General features: G+C 40.8%; 1 protein-coding gene across 1 annotated transcript in view; it reads right to left on the bottom strand.

The window, feature by feature from the left end:
• The window catches only part of T265_04040 (hypothetical protein), a gene marked incomplete at both ends in the record, with an annotated part of 65,953 nt that extends 47,391 nt beyond the window's left edge, over positions 1-18,562 (bottom strand). Inside the window, one exon of the mRNA XM_009168675.1 lies at positions 18,173-18,562. Within this exon, the coding sequence (XP_009166939.1) occupies positions 18,173-18,323 (151 nt within the window). The remainder of the gene's footprint in view (positions 1-18,172) is intronic.
• Between the last annotated feature and the right edge of the window lie 1,907 nt (positions 18,563-20,469).

Raw genomic sequence — 20,469 nt, 5'->3', positions numbered from 1 at the left:
ATTAAATGGAAGACAATTGAGGAGGTGTGAATAATCGCCAGCTGAGCTATGACGTGACTGAATGAGATGAGGAGTGATTAGAAAATATTTTCAAGTCCATAGTGTTAGACAAGAAGCTTAAAAGACTTTGGATTCAATTTTCGTCTAAGAATGAGAGTTATTTTTGATCTTGAAGATATTTCTGACTTTATTCTTTGTCATTTAATTAGCTTTACCAAGATAAATGCTAACTGGGACTCAAACTGAACTCAAACTCGGTTTAGGGCCTGTATTGGCATCAACCTGCGTCTGACACACAAGTGGATGCCTATTTTGGGAACGAACTTGAAGTTGGCCGGTTAGGACGAGTTACTGCTCTAGAGAAAAATGGCGGTAGCTCGAGTAGCGTAGATGGTCGTTAGCTTAAAAGACTTTGGATTCAATTTTCGTCTAAGAATGAGAGTTATTTTTGATCTTGAAGATATTTCTGACTTTATTCTTTGTCATTTAATTAGCTTTACCAAGATAAATGCTAACTGGGACTCAAACTGAACTCAAACTCGATTTAGGGCCTGTATTGGCATCAACCTGCGTCTGACACACAAGTGGATGCCTATTTTGGGAACGAACTTGAAGTTGGCCGGTTAGGACGAGTTACTGCTCTAGAGAAAAAAAAATGGCGGTCGAGTAGCGTAGATGGTCGTTGATTTGTTTGCTGAGCCGGGCTGCCATAAAATTGCCAAGCTCAGCGAACAAACTAACGACTACAAGTTACTGCGTCTACAGGTTCCCCAGCAGGGAAGAATATCAGTACTGTGTCTGTTGATCAAAAAAACCACCTGGGAGAGTTTACTGGGATAATTGAACATGTAGGAATTGTTCGTATTTCCCCACATACCAAATTTGAGATGCCGTAGACAAACTATTGTTTACTAGCAGTGGTCAGTACATGACGCTGTGCACCCGGATGCGGCGACCTATCAGTCATCTACGAATTCAAGTAGTTCTTTTTTTGGTACGGGGGCATTTTGTAACGTAGTTATAGAAGAGTTGAAATATCTTGTTCTAAACACATCAGAATATTTGTCACGTCTACAGACTACCCGTGGGCCTTCAGACTGTGTTTCAGAAGCATTTACAGAGGAACTGCAATCCGCCTTGCCGAAATGGTTGTGTGGGGAGATTTTATAACTCCATGGAACAGTATAGCTTTTGAAGTGCAAAAATTGCATTTGCTTCTCTAATAACACAGTCTAGCCTATATGTTTGGTCATTTTTCACCTTTCATTCAGTCGCGTTCTGAAAGTTTTGGGAAGCAGAGGAGACCTTGGTGTGGGAGTTTGTGTTTATAGCGTGCAAAACAGAGCATGCGCCGGAGAACGGAATGGACCAGTTGGTCCCATGCATATTGGACGCATGGTTTGCCAGCTGAGCTGAAAACCGATGGCTTTTTACCACGCTTGTGCATTTGAACTTTACATCTGACTCCCGAGATCGGTTATCGGGACGGCAGTTGATTTATGTGATATCCTAGGGGCTTTTCATACCTGCCATAATGAACAGGCGTTGATATAGTCCAGATAACCAAACAGCTTTAATGTAAATTGCTAAAAGGTTGCGCTAAGAAACCAAATAGATATCGTGGGGACGCTCTTACTAAAGAAGGCTACTAAAAAAGCATGCAGTTTGTAAGTATTCTTCACTTTATCAAGGCAAATTTTCTCTTAGTGGTCTCGGAAACTTTGACAACTCGTCTTTATTTCTAAGCGAACTTAACACATGACTGGTACGCTCATGGCGGCAAAGCTTGATAACACCTTGACATCTCAGCGTGATTCTTCTGCACGGTATGGTGTTGTTCGGAAACCTTAAACACTGTGCATGCAGCCGATGTGTGGTCTTTTCAAGTAAAGTACAAATATGTGGAACGTTTTGAGCCTCTTTTCAGCTCAGAATGATTCCTATGTTATTTGACTGCCAAGTATTCTAATGAAACATTTCATGGTTAGTCACACCCTTGCGTTTAGCAAACTCTTCCCATAAATATCAAAACGAACGTGAGGCTGAATTTTCAGACCTTGTATTCCTGATTCAGCACTGGAGATACTCAATTTAGAAGCTTGCTAAAGTCAGCTTAATGACTACTCAAGCCGAGTAAATTGTATATTTTATTACCGACACTTTGCTTTGTATCAACCAGGCCGCTAATTATTGGTTACAAAGTCGCGAGAAATGTTTGCCGGGCTGCGAAATATTTCTAAGGATAAAAAATATATGTGAATAATCAATCGCCATAAGGTTCAGGTTGACTGTACAAGGGACAGTTAGAAATAGTGTCGTATGGTATGATTCCCTTCAAAAGAAATGGTAACGGAGTTTGACTGAAAGCAATTTGATAAATCTGAAACTCAGTATTTTCTCACTGTACGACTTCCTGAAAAGCACACCCAAATAAGGTAGTTTACAAAAACACTTGTGACAGTTGAAGCACTTAAATGGGCGGAGCTCCCTTTGATACTCGCTTTGATAACTGGTCATTCTCTGCGGATACCTCTGAGTAGGAAAACTGAAGTGTGAAGCGGGTGTTAAATTTTTTCGTTTTTATTGAAGAAAACCTTCGGCGCCTATTTTGGTTTGACTACAGTGTCACATTCTGCTCCGCAATGTTACAAACGTTTTTTAATGCCTCGAAAACGTCATTCGTGCTGTGGTGAAAACCATGCCATTATTTGGTAGGTGTGAAATGTCAACCATCACAACAGTGTGCTGGTGAATGTATAACATATTTTGTTTGTTTCTTTCTGTACAGTTGGCTAGTAACTCGAAAAATTCGGAAACCACTGAAGTATTATCAAGGCGGTAATGATCACTTTTTAGCCACATTTGTACAATTTACCTTTTTGTCAATCTTACGGTTTGCAACTCTTTGACGTTGTCCCAGTTCCCCCCCGCTACTTGCTAGCTTTATGCTTTGCGTCGTACACAGATTTGCTGCGAAAGTTTTGTATCAACTTTCCTTTATCCGTGTTGTACATAACGTAAATATAAGTTAACTCATTTTCACGGTATATTGCCTTCACACTACTAAAAGGTTTCCGCTAGAAGATGAAAGCGTACGCGCTTATTGCCGTGGGCAGCTGTGACACTCATTAGTACAAACCAAAAATGCGTGTACAACCCCTCCTTGATCTACTGCACCAGGTGAGCCTTGCAGTCACGCCATAAATCTTTGGGGATATGCATGTGAATCAGAGTACAACAAATTGACACTACAATCAACTTCGCTGAAGGGAGATATTGAATAACAATGGAATAAATGCGACACGAAGATGTTCTCACTCAACACTGGCATTTGCGAGTAGGTGTCTTGTATTCATGATTAACTATTGGATTTCCTTAGACCATCCTTACGGAGCGAGGATGATTATACGTTTAACGTAAGTCATCATGTTTTCTACCCTCACATGTCTTCCAAAAGTAGTCCTTTATGGCGAATGGTGGATTAGTTAAAACATTCTGGCCCCTTGTTTTGCTCCTTGTCAGTCCTGCCGAAGGCTGAATACCATGGGTTTATTCGTGCTTTTTGTTCCGTTCGAGCTTGACGGTAATAATGCCGCAGCAGGATTACTATACTCTTGGTAGGCTAAACAGATGAAATACTCAGCGCAACTTCTTTCGACTTCTTAAGCATGATATGGTTACTTTTATGCTGGCCTAAGTACCAAGCCACTCAAATCTCACGACTTGCAATGATAAAATTGTCTCTCCATCCCCAGCTAGTGTTAGCATCATCTTTCCTCCTGTTTTGTTTCCGATTTTTGTTGGATAACTCCAACTACTTGCTTCGGTGATTAGCTGAAAGTATGCGGATGCATAGGTTATTGTTGTCCTTGCTCACAGTTGCTCCGCGATACTTCGGAAAAGTTAATCAACGTAGCAATCTGTTCGGCGTTCTCACCCCTCAGTTGACACTTACTGAGGTTTCTTGATTTTTTATTCTGTTATTAGGTAACCTCATTAGGGTTCCGCAATTATGTTCGAGACATTACAGAAGAAATGAGTTTTTGTTTCACATCATATTCTTGATTGCACCTATTACATGGTGCTATAGAGGGTAAGGCAGCATTGTCTGCTATAATAATAGAATATTGTTGGAAAAATCTATGTTTACAGTCATCGTTGGAAAAAAAACATGTGTAAATAGACAAAAAGAGCAGCCAGTTCGAAACCTTATTTGTAGTGAACAAAACTGTGGTCATTCTATGTCTGAATCCATGGAAGGTGAATAGTGGACATGAATAAGGGGTAAGTAATGGAGACAAATGAGAATTTTCCTTGTATTATATCTGATAATTCCTAGGATGTTAACGTAGGTAGAAAATTTAAAACCCCGCTTCAAATTACTTGTTGTTTGTCTAATAGACGACATTATTTTAGAACATGTTTGTTCGCCGCGTAGGACAATTTGGTTGCAGATATTTTGTTTCTAATCAAGGCAACATCACCTGCGTTTGGAAGAGAAGCTGTCATTTATAGGCACCGAACAGTGATATGTTGTGTCCGCAATCGGCAAACAGTCTGAAGCAATGCATTTTCTGTTTAGCATGGAGTTGTGTACTTCTAACGTCCATTATGTTGTTAGAAGAAGCTTGTTGAGGCCGTAGATTACACCGAGTTTATAAGTGGTCTTAGGACAATGAAAGGCGTTGAGAATTCTACAGGCGTAACAGGATGTGGCACTTGGGAATATGTTCAGCTCCGATGTTGAGCAACAATCAGCAGTATTCTGGAAAGCGAAACATATTTAAGTAGCTCGGTTTTCAAGTAGGTGTAATCCACATTTTGTACACAGATTTTGGGAGAAAAACTCAAATTGAAAGGCAATCTACTGCCGAAAATTTTTTTCAACCACAAGATATAAACAAGATCGATCCCTAAACTGAAGCCCCATCCGGTCAAAATGGCTGATTCCTTCACTTTTATTAGACCTCCCAATATTCTTGCATTGATTTCTTGTAAGTAAATTCCCGTTAAACGCATCCAACGGTTATTTGGGGAGACTGTGATGTAACTACACCACTGGAGTATGTTGCCTAATCATCGCCTGCCCGCAATTTAAATAAAACGAATTTGTACGAATGAAAATATTATGTTGTTTCCAAACGCTGCTCGTTTCTTGGGTAGAAACAATTTGTTTCTGATATTTGTTATCATATATCAATTCCTTATATCCGCTTGCATTTAAAATTGTGGTGGAAAAGATGGCTAAGAAGTCAGCATGAGACCAGCAACTGATGCAGTGCTAGAGGGGTGTAGCGGAGAGAGAGAGAGTGAAACGATCTCACGTCGGTGAGAAATGAAGGAACAGATTAGAAACATGTAATGCTTTACCGATAGCCACGTCTAGAAATGGCCATGGTGTTTTGCCAAAGCGTACCGTAACGTGGCATCCGGATGCACGTTGTTACATATCTACACGTCCCATACAGACGGTTACTGTTGAGCGTTTTCTCGTTATATCCTGGAAATCAATTGACAGAAGAAACATCTGCTCAATCGTCTTAAGAGCACAAGTTAATGTGCAATCCTTCATGTTGCTAGAAGTGTTTAGCATGTATGGATTTGTCTGGAAAGGATTATTTGCACCTCGCACTAAGTTCAACATCAGGAAACTTTGACATGCTTTCTAATGCAAAAGAGTAAATTATACGTAAGAACACGATAAAGATAAATGAGAGTGAACGGATCTAAGAAGATAATCACCAAACACATGCTCCTTCACGACGGTGGTGTGCGCAGTGCACATTACATACATCTTGTATATATATGTGTACATGTATATATATATATATATAGATATATATATGAAAATTTCTATTCCGGCGCGACAACTAAGCATTTCTAAACTTCACGTACATTTGTAAATCTATGTAGTCTAACCCGAGGTATTTCCGTTGTTTGGTCGACCGGGATTGGGATACGGATTTGTAATCCTCTCTGCTTTTGCGGATTGAAGTCCGACAAAATTGAAGTCCAACAAAATCACGCCTCATGTGAGGCTAAACAGGAAAGGTGTTGAATAGTATCCGGTTTTTTTCATGCCAACATATATTTTCAGATGCGTGCTCCGTCCTTTTATATTCAATTCTTATATACCTCAACCAATTTGTGGACGCATTTAACCAGCAAAGCTCTCAGATTTGCTTCGGTACAAAGCAGAGTACGCCCAATACCAATGTGTGGAACAGCGTCCATGATATGATAATTGGCTGCTATGAAAATGTTCTTTTCTTGCCTACGCATTCCTTCTATACAATCATACTCAAATTTCTCAACCAGTTGTCGAAAACTTTTCAGCACCAAAACGATAGCAGCTGACGGTTGATTGAACGCGACTTGCCTGTTTGACAATGTCGCCTGTGACCTGCTCATTAGGCGCTGTGGTTTCAAAAAACGGGCGCCGATCAAGCGAGGGGACAGGTTTACTTTACGCATCACTACTCAGGGCAAGCCCAACGAACCAGATATGTACTGTGTCGTTTTATTGCAACCGTTATTGCAACGTCCACTACAAGGTGAGGGGCGAATAAAACACTAATTAACACCAGCAAAAAGATCCCAGTGTCAAGTATCCTAGATAATTGTGGAATCTCTAGCTGTAATAACGTTGTATGACTACTGAGAGATACGTAACGCGTGTACCGCTCCAGTTTCCTTATTCAGACAGCCTGGAACTTTAGTTTATCCCCCTAGTCGTATAAGTAGACAGGAAAAACTTTAAAATATACTGCGTGGATAGGATTACTTACTAGCTTTCTCCTCACAAAGTAGCTATTAGCTTTGATTGTCGCTTAACGAACATATTAATGGCATGTAGTGCAATTTTGTTAAATATTCGTTCTGCAAAGTTGCTGCTTGTTATAGCAAGATCCACAAGACATTGAAAATATAAAATATCCGCGTGATATATTTGTCGCATTTCTTACTTGGTGGTGGATTTGAACAGACCCTGAAGGTCCGAGCATTTCTATTATTGTATATTTTTTATGTTTGTAGGTTCACGTGTTTCCGTTCCTTGATGAAAAATTTCACATTTTGAAGACAAACAGGAAATATTTTCCTTAGAGACGAAAAGTTAATGATGAACTATAGCAAGCAGTAGAAAAGTGAAACACATGGCTGAAAGTATTCCGGATATACTTTCGGAAGAGTACACGAATTTGCTCTGGTGTGTGGCCTGGGGCGACTCTGGTAGGGACGATACATTCTTCTCCCAGGTATTTTTTGTAGGTATTGTCTATTGCCCACAGGCTGAAATTCAGTATCCACGTTTTTTTGTTGTAATACTGTTAAATCTTCGGTAATTGGAATTTTGAGGCATCGTTATTCAAAAGGCAACATCGTTTGCTAATGCAACGGTCAAGTTCTTTAGCTGAAAGTATTTTGTGGTCACACATTGTGTGGGTTCCGGCTGTGTTCTACTGAACCAAAACACTTTTCGATAAGCGTCTCATAGCTCAAAATCAAGGGTTAAATATCACTTATGAAAGGTGACTCTGTCTTATTTATGTTCCAGTTTGTGCTTTTCTGGCCATTACCTTGATTCCCAAGAATGTGCTTTGATATTAGTGGATACGTCACCCTCACTTAGTTTACCAACTATTGTCAAAATGATCGGATTACCCCCTTAAACACGCTGTTCAGAGAAGGAAGGCTAGTCGCATTAGAGCAGCAATGTTGTTACAAAGCATGGTTGCAGGAGCAAAAGTCCCAATTAAACGTGATTCAAAAAACGCTTGGTATGAAACAACTCCGTACGCGGACGCTCTTGTTTCTTGGTACTTTCGTTGAAAGACGATATGCTGAGCGAAATGTTACAAAACAACTGAGCGCAGTTCTAACGTGCATGCTTTGCTCACCTAAATCTTACCACCCAGGGATAGGTCTTGCTGCCACTCTGCACAAACTTTTTTATCCGCATTACTTCCCGTCATGTCCCTATGCAAAACATTAACTTTTGAAGTCGGTCGTAGACATTCTACTCAAAGAAAGTGACCCTGTTGTGGAAAGCAAGTTTCATCTACGTAGGTTCATCATCGGATTAGCGTCAGTGATCAACCTACTTTTGATTTAGTGGAAAATTAAGGAACGTCTAGGTAAAAAGTACGTTTTGGGAACCAGCAAATGCCTCAAGAGAAGCTTATGAACAATGAGCGCAGCAAGTCTATAAGAGTAATCAATGTAAGAGTTTGATCTTGCTCTTTTTTGAAGAAAAGACCTAGAGGATTTGAACGCAAACTTGTTGATATCTACTTCTTACAGTTTAGAAGCCAGAAACCGATGCTAACTTAATGAGGTCTTCAGGTTAGACAAAGCTTTTTTCAGCACAAGGGCGTTGTTTTTTTCAGGGTAGATAAATAATATTTCTTTCGGGAATTAATTTTGTGAGCAGTCTTAATAAGTGTGTAAGGCGTACTTCAAGCACTTTCATAGCGAGAAAGATTCTATTCGGTTTTATATGTATGATCCAAGTAATTGATATGAATTTCCATGTAGAATGGGTAGAGTTGAAATTTCTAAAGGGATTTTAATTTGGTCTTCACATGCAACAAACTAGTAAGTACAAGTAGTCCCGTCTTCATGCATATACATGTGGGGTATGTTTGGCCCTAAGCTTTGTAATTAGCGGGTAGATTTACGTCGAATTACGTTAACCAATCGCATGCCACTGACAGTTGCTCATGACGACATTTTGGGAAGTAAAACTGCTCCATGTGTTTGCTTCATCTTTACTGATGAGCTGTTCTCATTGATCCGCTAAGAACACTGCGCATCTCCTAGACCGCATGCTCCTTTGGGTCTAAATGATAGGTTGGAGCATTTGGCTCAAGTTAGGTTCTTGGTAAACTGTAATCGAAGGACGTTTAACACTGCTGATTCACCGCGCAGTTTTTTTGCACTCAAGGACCACCAGTGTTCACCAATACAAACGTTCTGTCCTTGTTGCTGCCGTCTCCGGATGAGTACTACCATAGTTCTCAACTTCACATGTTTCAACTCGACATTTGCGAAGCCATTTATAGTTAGTAAAGCAATCAAAGATTCTCTGTAGAGCTTTACGATGGACAAAGGAAAAAAAACTAGAAAGCACTGGCCGATCGGAATACTTGAATTGCCAGCCTAATGCTTGAAAAGTGTCGGGCGGTTGATGAAGCATACGACAAAATTTGGAGGAAATTACATAGAAAGTATGAATATTCATTGTCAAGATGGGCGAAAGCCAGACCCAGACTTTACCGGAGTGGCGGTAACGGTTGTCTGGTTGTCAGCCAAGTGTATATACTACGAGTATTCGGACAACCACTTCTGACATTCACAGAATTATGCATATTCTATGAGCTCAAGAGTGGGCGAGTCTGAAAAAATTTGATCACTGCTAGATATGAGTGCTTTCGGGAGTTTGGAAGGCAACCTGGTACAAAGATGGATCCGGCTTCACCAATAAGTCAATTACAATACGTGTATCAAAATTTGTGTACCGAAGAAATTTGGGCTTGGAACATCTGAAAGACACTTTTCCATACGTTATTCTATTCACTTCATCTGCTTTACAGTGAATTATTTTGGGACTAATTAATGAAAAATAGCTCCATAAATCTAAGATGACAACTTGACTCAGTTTGCTTAGTTGAGGAGTTTGGGGCACAAATGTACTGGGATTGATAATCATCAACAACGACGGAATAGCAAGATCTACTAACGGATAAATAATCGGTGTTACCAGTTGACAGTCGAACGTGAGTTGGGCAAATGCATTATTCATGTTAGGCTCGAAGGGTATATTAATCATGATGGGTTGTTTGTCACAAGCTGTCTGAGAATTTGGTAATGAGCTACAGGGACAGGTTCTTTGTACGGTACAACTCTGTTCTGACAGCCAGTCGCATCGGAGACATTCCCCTCACTAAAGCCTGTAAGGTGTTTTGCTAAAATGCGTTCAAATACATTTTTTCAAGTCTTTCTAAGGACAGTAAAACAGAGGAGGCAGAAAAACGATGGTACTTTTCTCTGTGGTTCAAGTACTCAAACGCAGAGATTGAAAAGCAGGTTTTTTTTATTTGCGATATGACAAGGTTGGATTTCTCCGTGATGCTTAGGTTTCAGCTACAATCGTGCTTGCCGTCTACCTGATCATGTGACACCGATTTTAACTTGGTATTGTTCTCTTGTCCAAGCTTGTTAGCCATCCCTTTTCAAATGCGACGAATAAATTTTGTCTCACGTCTGAGAAGAGAAGAACACGTGCTCACATCAAAGGACATGTCTTCTAGGAATATGGTTAATTCTCACTAGCGCATATGTTAAACTCATACATGATGCACTAGAATGACACAAGTTCGCGCATGCCGGGATGAAAACAAGTAGTAAAGCACTCCAAACTACGTAACCACGGAAACCATAATTTTAACCGCTCTGCACCTTGTTCCACAAAACACACATGACATAATCCTGCTTCAATGAAATTACGGTAAAACTTGTGGAACTGAGTTGACTGAAACAAGCAGTAGTTCAAGTACTGTTTGTAATATTGGTGTTGCTTGTGTCAGAATAAAGTGTGAAGTCTTTTCACCCCTGTTTCCACTTGCACAACAGCTCCACCGCTGCCGATATAGCATCGTCAGCGACCGCATTGTGATTTGTTATATAGAAGGAAGTGTTGGAAAAAAGGAAGCACCATCGACCTCGCGGCGCTTATCAAGGAATTTTCTGAAGATTGAAGCACGTAGTGGCAAGCTTCAGGGGACTAAACATATTCTGCTTTATAAATTAATACCAACGATGTAACATGAAAGATAGGATCTGCTTCCTCCATCAACAATCCGAAAGCAGCTCATAGAATGGGATCCACCCTATGGGTGATCGCGTGGTGTGAATTTGGTAATTGAGGAAGTAGTGTTGCTATGTTCTGACTAGCTTCAATCTATCCACACTACTGATCACTGTATCGTGGCCGAAAGGGGAAGTAATGAAACTACTAGCTGGAAGGTTGTGGGTTCTGGAGTTGTGTGAAAAAAGCACTACCGACTAAGGATGAATAAACTGTGCAGTGCTACTCGGCTTTTCAACGTAACTTGTTTTTACTTGCACGACGAAATCTCCACCGCAATCTCTCAATGCATTTCACTCCATCACCTGACCCATTTTCAGACGACATCAATGGGAACACAATCATCATCAACAGCTATAGATATGCGATGAAGACAGCAGTGGATAAGGGGTGTACTAGTGGATTACAAGGAAACAAGAAGTGCTTGGGCCCAGGAACAGCACACTTTGGGTTCTCAGAAACACGGTCGAGAATAAAGTGCATCTTTGAGCATTCCTAAGGTAAGAAAGTGAAAGTATTGTATCAGAATAAGATTTTACCATCAGGATGTATTTGCGACCCTTCGTGCCCAAACGTATTTTCTGTTTGAGTCCGGGTACGGAATTTGCAGAAACAGAAGGCAAGGTTGATGAAAACTCGGAAGATGGATCTACGTCTTAAGGACCAAGTCAAACCGGTGGTTGGTCTTCGAAGAGTTTTGAGAAACTTTACTTGTCTTCAAGGAACTATAGTGCGACCTCATACCGAACGATATCATGCCGAACGAAACAAGAGGTTTTCGATTGTTGAAAAAAACATGTATAAGCGAGAAACTCAGCTGAGGTTTAGATGAGCATTGAAAATGATGTGCTATAGAGTGTATTTGCTAAGAATTTTGTTTAAATTGAGAGACATTCAGTACGCCTTTCAGTACATTTATTGGAAGTGGAAGACTTCCAACGACTGCTAACCAGCTTACTTAGGTGATTTGTAGCGGTCATCGAAATTTTGTGTGTATCTTGCCACTAAGTGGTTCTTGATATAAAAAACCCCATACATTTCTCCTCACAAAAATGCCTTAGTGGCGGCCGCAGACTCTCTTTGCACTTGACAGATTCAATCCGAGGGGAATTATGTACCAATACACAAGGCCTCAACTCCGTGGCAAACAAGTAACCCCCCAGAGTTTACAGTTTCTAATAAAGGCAGAAAAATACAAAAGATATAAATTCAGAAACATGGTAACGAGGGACCGACAAACGTGATTTTATGGTACTCGTAACCTGATTTTAGGCCAATCTTCACCACACGGGCAGGCAAACGGCTATCGCACTACCAGGCGTTGCCACCGGTCGTATTTACGCCTTTAGAATTTCAACTCCTTTTATATACTCCTGATAATAAATCGCGGCTGACTGTTGTCCGATAACATCCTTTGTTTCCATAACCCATTACCGCAGAGCGATGTCCCCTAGTGCGCATCTAATTACATGGATCATCCTATGACGTAGCCGATTCCTTTCGGCATTGTCTTATCCCACGAGACCAGTAGGAAGAACGACATCCTAGTTCGCTTCTACGTCAACATTTTGCGTGCTAGGATGCATAATGTTTTCATGTGTCCGGCTTTTCAACTTCGATGACAATGCCTCATGAACTGTCAAAGGGGTAAGAAAGCTAAGAAGTGTTTTTGAAAAATGGGTTCTTGAATATTCATTGGTGTTGCATCTTAACCTTTGAGGTGCGAAAGTGAAAGTTATGTTTTTTTAAAAGTATTTAAGAGTGCTGTCTTTGATCATCATCAGCGTAACCAGGCGGAGGGGTGGCAGCCTGTTGATCTCAGTGTGGGTTTAAGGTCTCTTAAAAAACAGTGTGATAACGAGAAAAAAACGAAGAGCAAAGTAAATGTTGCTACCATTAGTTTATTAGATGCCTGTAGGGTTTTCCATGTCTGAATGTTTTGGGACGAACAAATTCAACTGTTTTGTACAAAACCAAAACAGATATACTGGTTTTGACCTCAGCGAACTGGTGTGACGGTAAATGCTACTGATGAAGCAGGCGAGTGATATGTTTTCCCGTAAACCCGCTTCGCGTCAACTGAAAAGTGAGATTTATCACGGAACTCGTGGAATCGGTTTGTAGGATTGAGTTTACGTTAGAGTGATTGTCAACGAGCGTTCAAAAGGAAGACGAATATTCAGTTATGATAAACAAGATACATATGAGAGTGTTTCCCTGTTCAAAAAGTCTGTAAGAGAGAAAGCTTTCTTCCCGTCATGACATCCTCGCTTTATTGACCAGGCCAAAATACAAGCAAAAACGAAACGCCGGAACAAGAGTTTGCCTCACTTAATCAAGTTCCCAAGAAAGTTGAGTGCCGTCGATTGGTCCATAACAAATAGTCACCATTAGTATGCCACGGTTTTTATTGTGTTTATTACACGCATCATGTCAGTTCTGAAGGTACGTAAATGTTAAATGTGTCGTAAAGCCATAGTTATCATTCTTCTTCGGGAGCTGGATTGGCTGTTAGCTGCGTCTGTCACTTTAAAATAGAGTAAGAGCTCCAAGGGGGACTGATCACCCCTTCGATCAGTTACTCACAGCAAGACGGCTACGTGCTCAACCACCGAGTGGAAAGTTGAGGGTTTAAAACTCTTAGTTTGCACTACTGATGATACCAAACAAGAATATGATAGCTGTACAACGCTCCTCGGCTTTTTGACATATAAAGGCGTCTCTAACAGGATTAAATCTCTGTTGAGTAGATGGATGTATTTGAACCACCGTCCCCTCCTTGTGAGCAAGTTGTGCGCCGACCAAGATATCGAGATGCCCAAGCATGCTTACTTTACGAGCTATCTGATTATCATTTATCAGTGGATCATTTGGAATAAGTAGAGATTACTTTGATGATAAATATGATTTGTGGTGTTTTTGGCTATGCTAATGTTTTTCAAAATGGAAATCAATGATAGGCAACAAGTATTTGAACTTCGAAAAAAGTTGTTTATCTTTGAAAGGGCATAAAACTGACATCCAAATAAACTACTGGGTAACAAACTGTAAGAGAATATCTGTGTCTCTGTCTTGATATGGTGAACTAAAAGGAACATTATCGTCTCACTGAATGTCAATCCCAGCTATTTGTACGGACCAACTGTGGAATGCAGCTAAAATGTATGTGATGGCATAATTTCGCCAAATTTTTCATCAAATGTTTATTTTTTTCTTCCGCACATCTTCGTACTCGGATCAGGGTCAAAATTAACGGTTTTATTTATCCAACCTTCGTCAAATAGTTCCTTTAAAAATATGCCAGTGCAACAAGCTTTTTCTTATAGATATCTTCCGGAATTGAAATCAGACTAAGCTGCCTAAGCAACTGGTATCAGTTAACTCCCCTGACATATCACCACAGAAGCCACTCGCGCACCCGTAAACTCGCTCTTTTCTCAAAGACTGGTCCTGGTAGTGATCACGTGCATGCAAGTTAACTGCGCCGGACAGCTTAGTGTTCGATTTTGAAAATGTGTGCTCGGCAGTTGGCTTTATGCGTTGCCCGTGTGCTTAAACCCCTGATGCGTTTTTGAGTATGCTGTGTGGAGCGCAATTACGCAAAATGTTAACTGAGTGCAGTAGATATGATCTGGTTTGTTTGATAAACGCCCACGGGTAGACGACTGCCAGGTGAACTACTGCCTACAAAGTCCAAAAATAGTTCTAAAAATCTACGATAGCCCACGACTGGTTCCGCCCATTTGGGAGCTCGTCAAGTGGGAACAGTCTGAACGTTATTTTCCGAACTCAAAATGTACGGATTTTGACAAACATTTTCACTTACACAGAAATTTCATTTCCACAGCTGAATATCTCGTTTTTCATGGTTTTCTTTAGGTCAATATATTCGGCATCATTAGGTCGAATTTGTGATTAGATAATTTGCCGAAACCAGGAAGAAAGAAGATTTAAAAAAATTAACTTCTAAATTTAAACCTAATGAGGGATGTAAAACAGAAAGGATGTTCTCAGAAATTTTAGCCGGTCAGGCTTGTATGTGTTCCTGTTTCGGTTAACGCGGAGTATACTGAAACGAATTTGGAAGCCGTAGCGCTCGGACAAGGCAAGGAATTTAGCCCACGAGATTGTACGCCTAAGGTCTGCTGAGGTAACAAAATTCAACAAAAATTTTGTCTCAGTGAGGTTCGCCTTCATCATTATTCTTCCGACCATTAATTTTTTCAACTGCCAGATGACTGGTGTTATAACGAATGTCAAGCAGTTATAGTTCATTGGGGCGGACACCTCAGATTGTTTTCCTTCATCCGTACATTCCCCACTTTGGCACAATACAGTATTGCCTTTACGACGCAGAAGGTCTACTCGCAGTTGCAGCTACCATCACACAATTTGGTGTCCAACACAGCTGTGCAACAACATGCCACGCCGCATGTGCTCCCCAAAAAAGGCAGCTTCTGACAAATGGCCGCTGCCGTAGAAAACTTACCTAACACACGTTCATAGTCACCGGGCTACTGATGCTTTAGTTTACTGAATTAGTTACGTTTTCATCAGATCTTCTGGTCGGAGTATTTGAACTCTGTTGTCAGTGATATTTCGAAAAGTGGGAGCTTTGCGATAGTTTTAGGCGTGCTGGTGCATACATAAGTACACTGTACACGTTTCTTTGATCTTCGTTTTCGAGATTGAGCTAACTATGGCAAAGCTAATAAGACATCCCTCCAGAAAGTTAATACTACAACACAAATTTCTCAAGTTGTGGATTTATTTCGTTCGTGAGGCAATTGCAAATTCTTCTTTATCAGAGTGCGCTGATTTGCCGTTTCATATGAACCGTCGTTCCCATGGGCAGTAATTTCAACTCATATGAGCATTGATTCGTTTGCACAGGTTATCCACTTGCAACAGTAACCGGGCTACACTGTTCACATGGATTCTATGATAAAGGTGTGTAGTACATATTGTTAGCTAAGCTGCGATGCTGATGGCTCTTGTCATACGCGGACTTATTTCTCATATAAGGTGTTGTTTGCGGTGTGTGAACCCCGTACAGACGCCGCAGGCTAAATCAAACCACAGTCTTGTGTATCTGACTAATGAATTCTCCACTATAGTGGTGAACGTTTCCAATACACTTAGTGCAATCAATCATGTTTCACATTCAACAACACCCACAGCATGCTGGCTGCAGCAGCTGAAGGACAAATCAGCTGGAGCGTGAACCGTTTTACAGCATCTTGCAATTGTTATCATGTTTGTAACGTCAAACGCACAATTATATTTAGGTCCTCCGGGTAGTGCCTGCCTGCTCACAAGATATGTAAAACTCATATAACGTCTTTAGACTTTATAAATTACACTAAATGCGAACGCTCAGGAAAGGGAATAGACACATGCTCGTGAATCATTTTTATGCCGAGGCCTTATCTAGGTGCGATAATCTGCGTACCGCAGCAAACAGCAAGATCAAATGGATTGGTAGAGACTTCATTACTTCACTGGGGCCCGTAAACACCTGACCCCGCGGTGCTAGATTTAGATAGTTGTAATAGTTTAGTTCAAGGTGGAACGTCTCAGGTCATCGGAGACACACGGTCTCTGTGTTTTCATTCTGGACACAAAAAGTATTTATCACCACTTGTCACTCTTCAGTGCTGGGTTTAGACGCATTGGGTCCCGTTGTTTTCCCTGACATACACCTACAGATGAGCGTCATTACGGTCAAATTATGTACATCGGTATCAATTCCCCCACAGTTGTAGATTGTCAATAGTTTCTGGACTAAGCGAGTTGACTCAGGTTAGTCTCCTGTTCGGTGCGCATTTTCACTAAATTTTCTGAGTAAATTCAGGGGACAATCCTCGCCAGCTTAGCATATGAAGTTATTTGTGAGCCACTGCTCATGCCACCTATAATGTATTACAAAATAGCCTCTTGTGAGCCAGGTAACTGCTTGTGATGTTTCTGAGGCATACATGGATCTCGACTAGAATGCAGGACGACCAGTAGCACTCCTTAGTACCAAGCGCCCTACCTCCTAAAGATCACAGTACCATTCGGCAAATCCGTGTTTTAGATGGCAGCTTAAATGCGGCCTATGTCTTGGCTCTGTAACTTTGTGCCTGCTTCCATTCGACTTGCCCATCTGCAGTGTAGTCCATGAGGTCAGATCGTACCTTAGTTGACAAAATGCAGACGAGTCTTTCAGGGTTGCCAGTACACAGTAGTAAGACAATTTGATTTCCACGCAACCTGTAGGAAACAAGCAACAACGCAAACGCGATGCACTCGCTTGTCCTGATTTCCCATCGTGACCGATAAGATCAGTTCTGGCAAAGTTGACAGCTTAGTGTAGGTTAAAAATACAGGACTGCGCTGTATATGATTGCAAAGTGCATTTGATATCTCTTCGGAGATTTTTTTCGTTAACATACAAATAAGCACTGCTCCACGCTAAATTAAAATCTGTACTACATCTTTGTTTGTGAATATACTGGAAATATTTCGTGGCGTCTGAAACTACCACTATTTTGGGTTTGTCACACGTCATAGCTACAACGGTAACCGAAATGACGAGCTGGATTGCTACTTGCCTGCAAAAAGGAGGAACGAATAACCCCTACAAACTTGGATAAAGTACAAGAATGGTGTAGCTGACTTAGATGTTTTCATCTTTGTTGATTTTCAAATAATTATGCGGCACTGACTAATCGTGTAAAGACAGTGACATTTTGAGCTGATGTTCTCCACAATTTTTCTATAAAAAGATGGACATATTAACTAATTCTACAGTTGGAAATTCGTGGAAACGAACAAAAGCATGTACTTTACTGGTGTTCGTAAAATTGATCTCATTTATTGCACCCTGTTGGTTTTCTCCGTGTTCACTATTCGCACTTTTTACGAACAGATGCCCCACTGAGTACCAAATCGAGCAGGAAGATATTGCTTGGAAAACTCCTGACTTCTACTTTGATAATAAAAGTCACCTGATGTTTGCAGACTGTTTTCGAGTGTTGACGCTATACATTCAGCAACTCATATCTATAATTTTGGGCGCTAGGGATCAAATAATTTCCATCAGGAGATATATATAACGCTGTCATTATATCCAAAAAGCTTAACTGTTGAAATGAGTACACTGATGCTACCATTAAATTGTGGCTAAAGACAATCTGTACACGCTTTATTCTGTTGAATTAGTCGCTGCTTTTGTCGGAAGCTGTATTTTTCAGGCTAACAAACTTTTCAGTTTCCCGTGGATTCTTTCAGTTTAGCGTACAAAATTCAAAGAAAACTTACCCACATACTGTCGAAATCCGATCATCACGATAAATACAATAATCATTCCACTGGTGAACTGATAGTTTAACTGATCCACAAAATCCACCCCGTCCCCACCATAGTGGACTTTAAAGAGCCGACTGATCTTGAGTGCCCCTCCAGGATCCATTTCCGGCACATAAGGTGAACTGAAAATTGACTAATTTCACTCAGGGCAGAGCTTTTTGACCGACATCATGGAACTTTTTATAATGAATCCTGAAAACACCTCAAGCAAGACAAAAATAATCACAGTGGTTGGATGCACCGGCAAACTTTGATGATGACAATGCTAATCCAACCTCCATGTCATTAACGAGAATCGAGCATGAGTAGCTTAGGTGCTTCCGGGACGAAGTTGGAAAGTAGGAGCCTACGCTCTGAACGGGCAGAAGCCATACGGAAGAACACTCTTTGGAGTCAGTGGTCTGTTCTATAGCATGGTCTGGACTTTAAAAATTGTTTCTGCCAACCGCATTGGACTAAGCCGGGCGGTTTTACACACCATCGCTTTGACAGTTTGTTATTGGGCAATGAACCGGCGGAAGGATTTTAACCAATCACGATTAGACAGCCCAATTCTGTTGACTAGCAAACCTATAAAACAGGCTTTTGCGTGAACTTAAGGAGGGATAGGTATCAATTAAGTTTGCTGAGCCTTTACATCCACACGTTCAACCGATCGGCTTGTAAAATTCATTTTAAGAATAAGGATTGTGAGTTAGCTCTGTGATCTACGATCTCACTCAACATTGTGAGATATTTCAAACTAACCAACTCTTAAGCAGTTCACTATGCAGAACGGTATATTAAAAAACGGAGTTTCACTATTAATTGCTCCTGTAAATTTAGTTCAGCTTCATTTAAGAATAGTCGATCAACAGGCACTGTGATATAAACGGTAAAACATCCATCATAGTTTTCCAGTAAAACAGTCCAGCAAAATACTTGATCTGCTTATACCTCTTTTTCACCTGAGTTTTGATCCATTTCTCTGCCCCGCTGATGGTAGAAAACAAATGCAAGTGGTATCAAAGCAAAATGGTCTATTTTGTGGTGATTGTCCCCTACGAGTAATGCAAGTCTAGGCCGAGAAGCCGAGAAGCCCTGTGCAGCTGTTTAGTCCTTATTGGGAATCATCAGTAGCGCGCACTTCACGAGCCTCCAGGGTCCCTCCTGTGACCTCCCGGCTGGAAATTTCAAAAATTAATTGTTTGGCCACAGGAGGCTTATCGGTAGTGTGAATACTTAGCTGTCGGACAGGATTTAGCGTCACTCACTCTTGGAACCAGGGCGCTTGTGATCAAGTATCTAAATGGTGAAACTGCTGGCAAAAAAGTCGTGGGTGTGAGATTCGCCGGGAGCTCCCTTGGATGCACAATATTGATTATTCCTGATAAGAATTAAAGAGTCCTAAAGTGCTCTTCGGATGGTCATTATAGAGTGGCTTCACCTAAGAAGCAAAGTTCCACAATCCCCTCGCACCATCAAAAAATCATCAAATCTGAAGGCCAACTCACCTAAGGAATTGGCTCCTATGTGTTTTCTTAGGCTATGAGTTTAAGCTTCTATACCAAGACCTGTGAAAAGATTGCTTATAATAGGGGAAAATAACCAATAAAGTAAGACACGTTTTTTCCACACTCAACATAGCTTTCGTCGCAACGGAATAACCGATTTCGAGAATTCCATTCCAGGGCGCCTAGAAACAGAATCGGTTAAGACGTGTGCGATGTCAGGACAAAATTGACATCTGTTACAGTTCTTCCAATAAAAATCACATTTTCTGCAAGATACTCTCTCTAGAAGGCATAACGTTCTTGTGGTCCTGTACGCTTAAATAAGTGGATGAATGCTCCAATATTCGTCTTCTTGCGCTACTTACCGAGCAGGTATTATTAAACAAGTCGTCAAATGAGTTCATTCAGGCATTTCACTTAGAGAATACGCATAATATAAACGAAATAGGGAAGAATCGCCGGTTCTTTTATGGTAAATCGTCCACTAATTTTGATTGCGTTCGCAGGTATACTTATGGTTACGTGTGCCTCATCCGTCTACTATGAAAGCACATGGAGTGAGCAGCACCTGGACTTCATGGGCTTTGTGCCTGTTGCTGTTATGCGTGCAGAGCCAATCACTATTCACAAAGACCGAGAACGTATTTTGACTTCATTTCCCTTCAGCGAACTACTTCCACTTTGTGTATTTACTTAGCAGTGCTTTGATGTCTTGCGTGAAATTGCACAAGCTTTTTTGCAACGCTCTAGGATTGT

This window comes from Opisthorchis viverrini (genome assembly GCF_000715545.1).
Source record: "Opisthorchis viverrini unplaced genomic scaffold opera_v5_63, whole genome shotgun sequence".
NCBI lineage: Eukaryota > Metazoa > Platyhelminthes > Trematoda > Opisthorchiida > Opisthorchiidae > Opisthorchis > Opisthorchis viverrini.
Note: the sequence above shows the minus strand (reverse complement) of the source record. Positions and strands in the feature narration are given on the sequence as shown.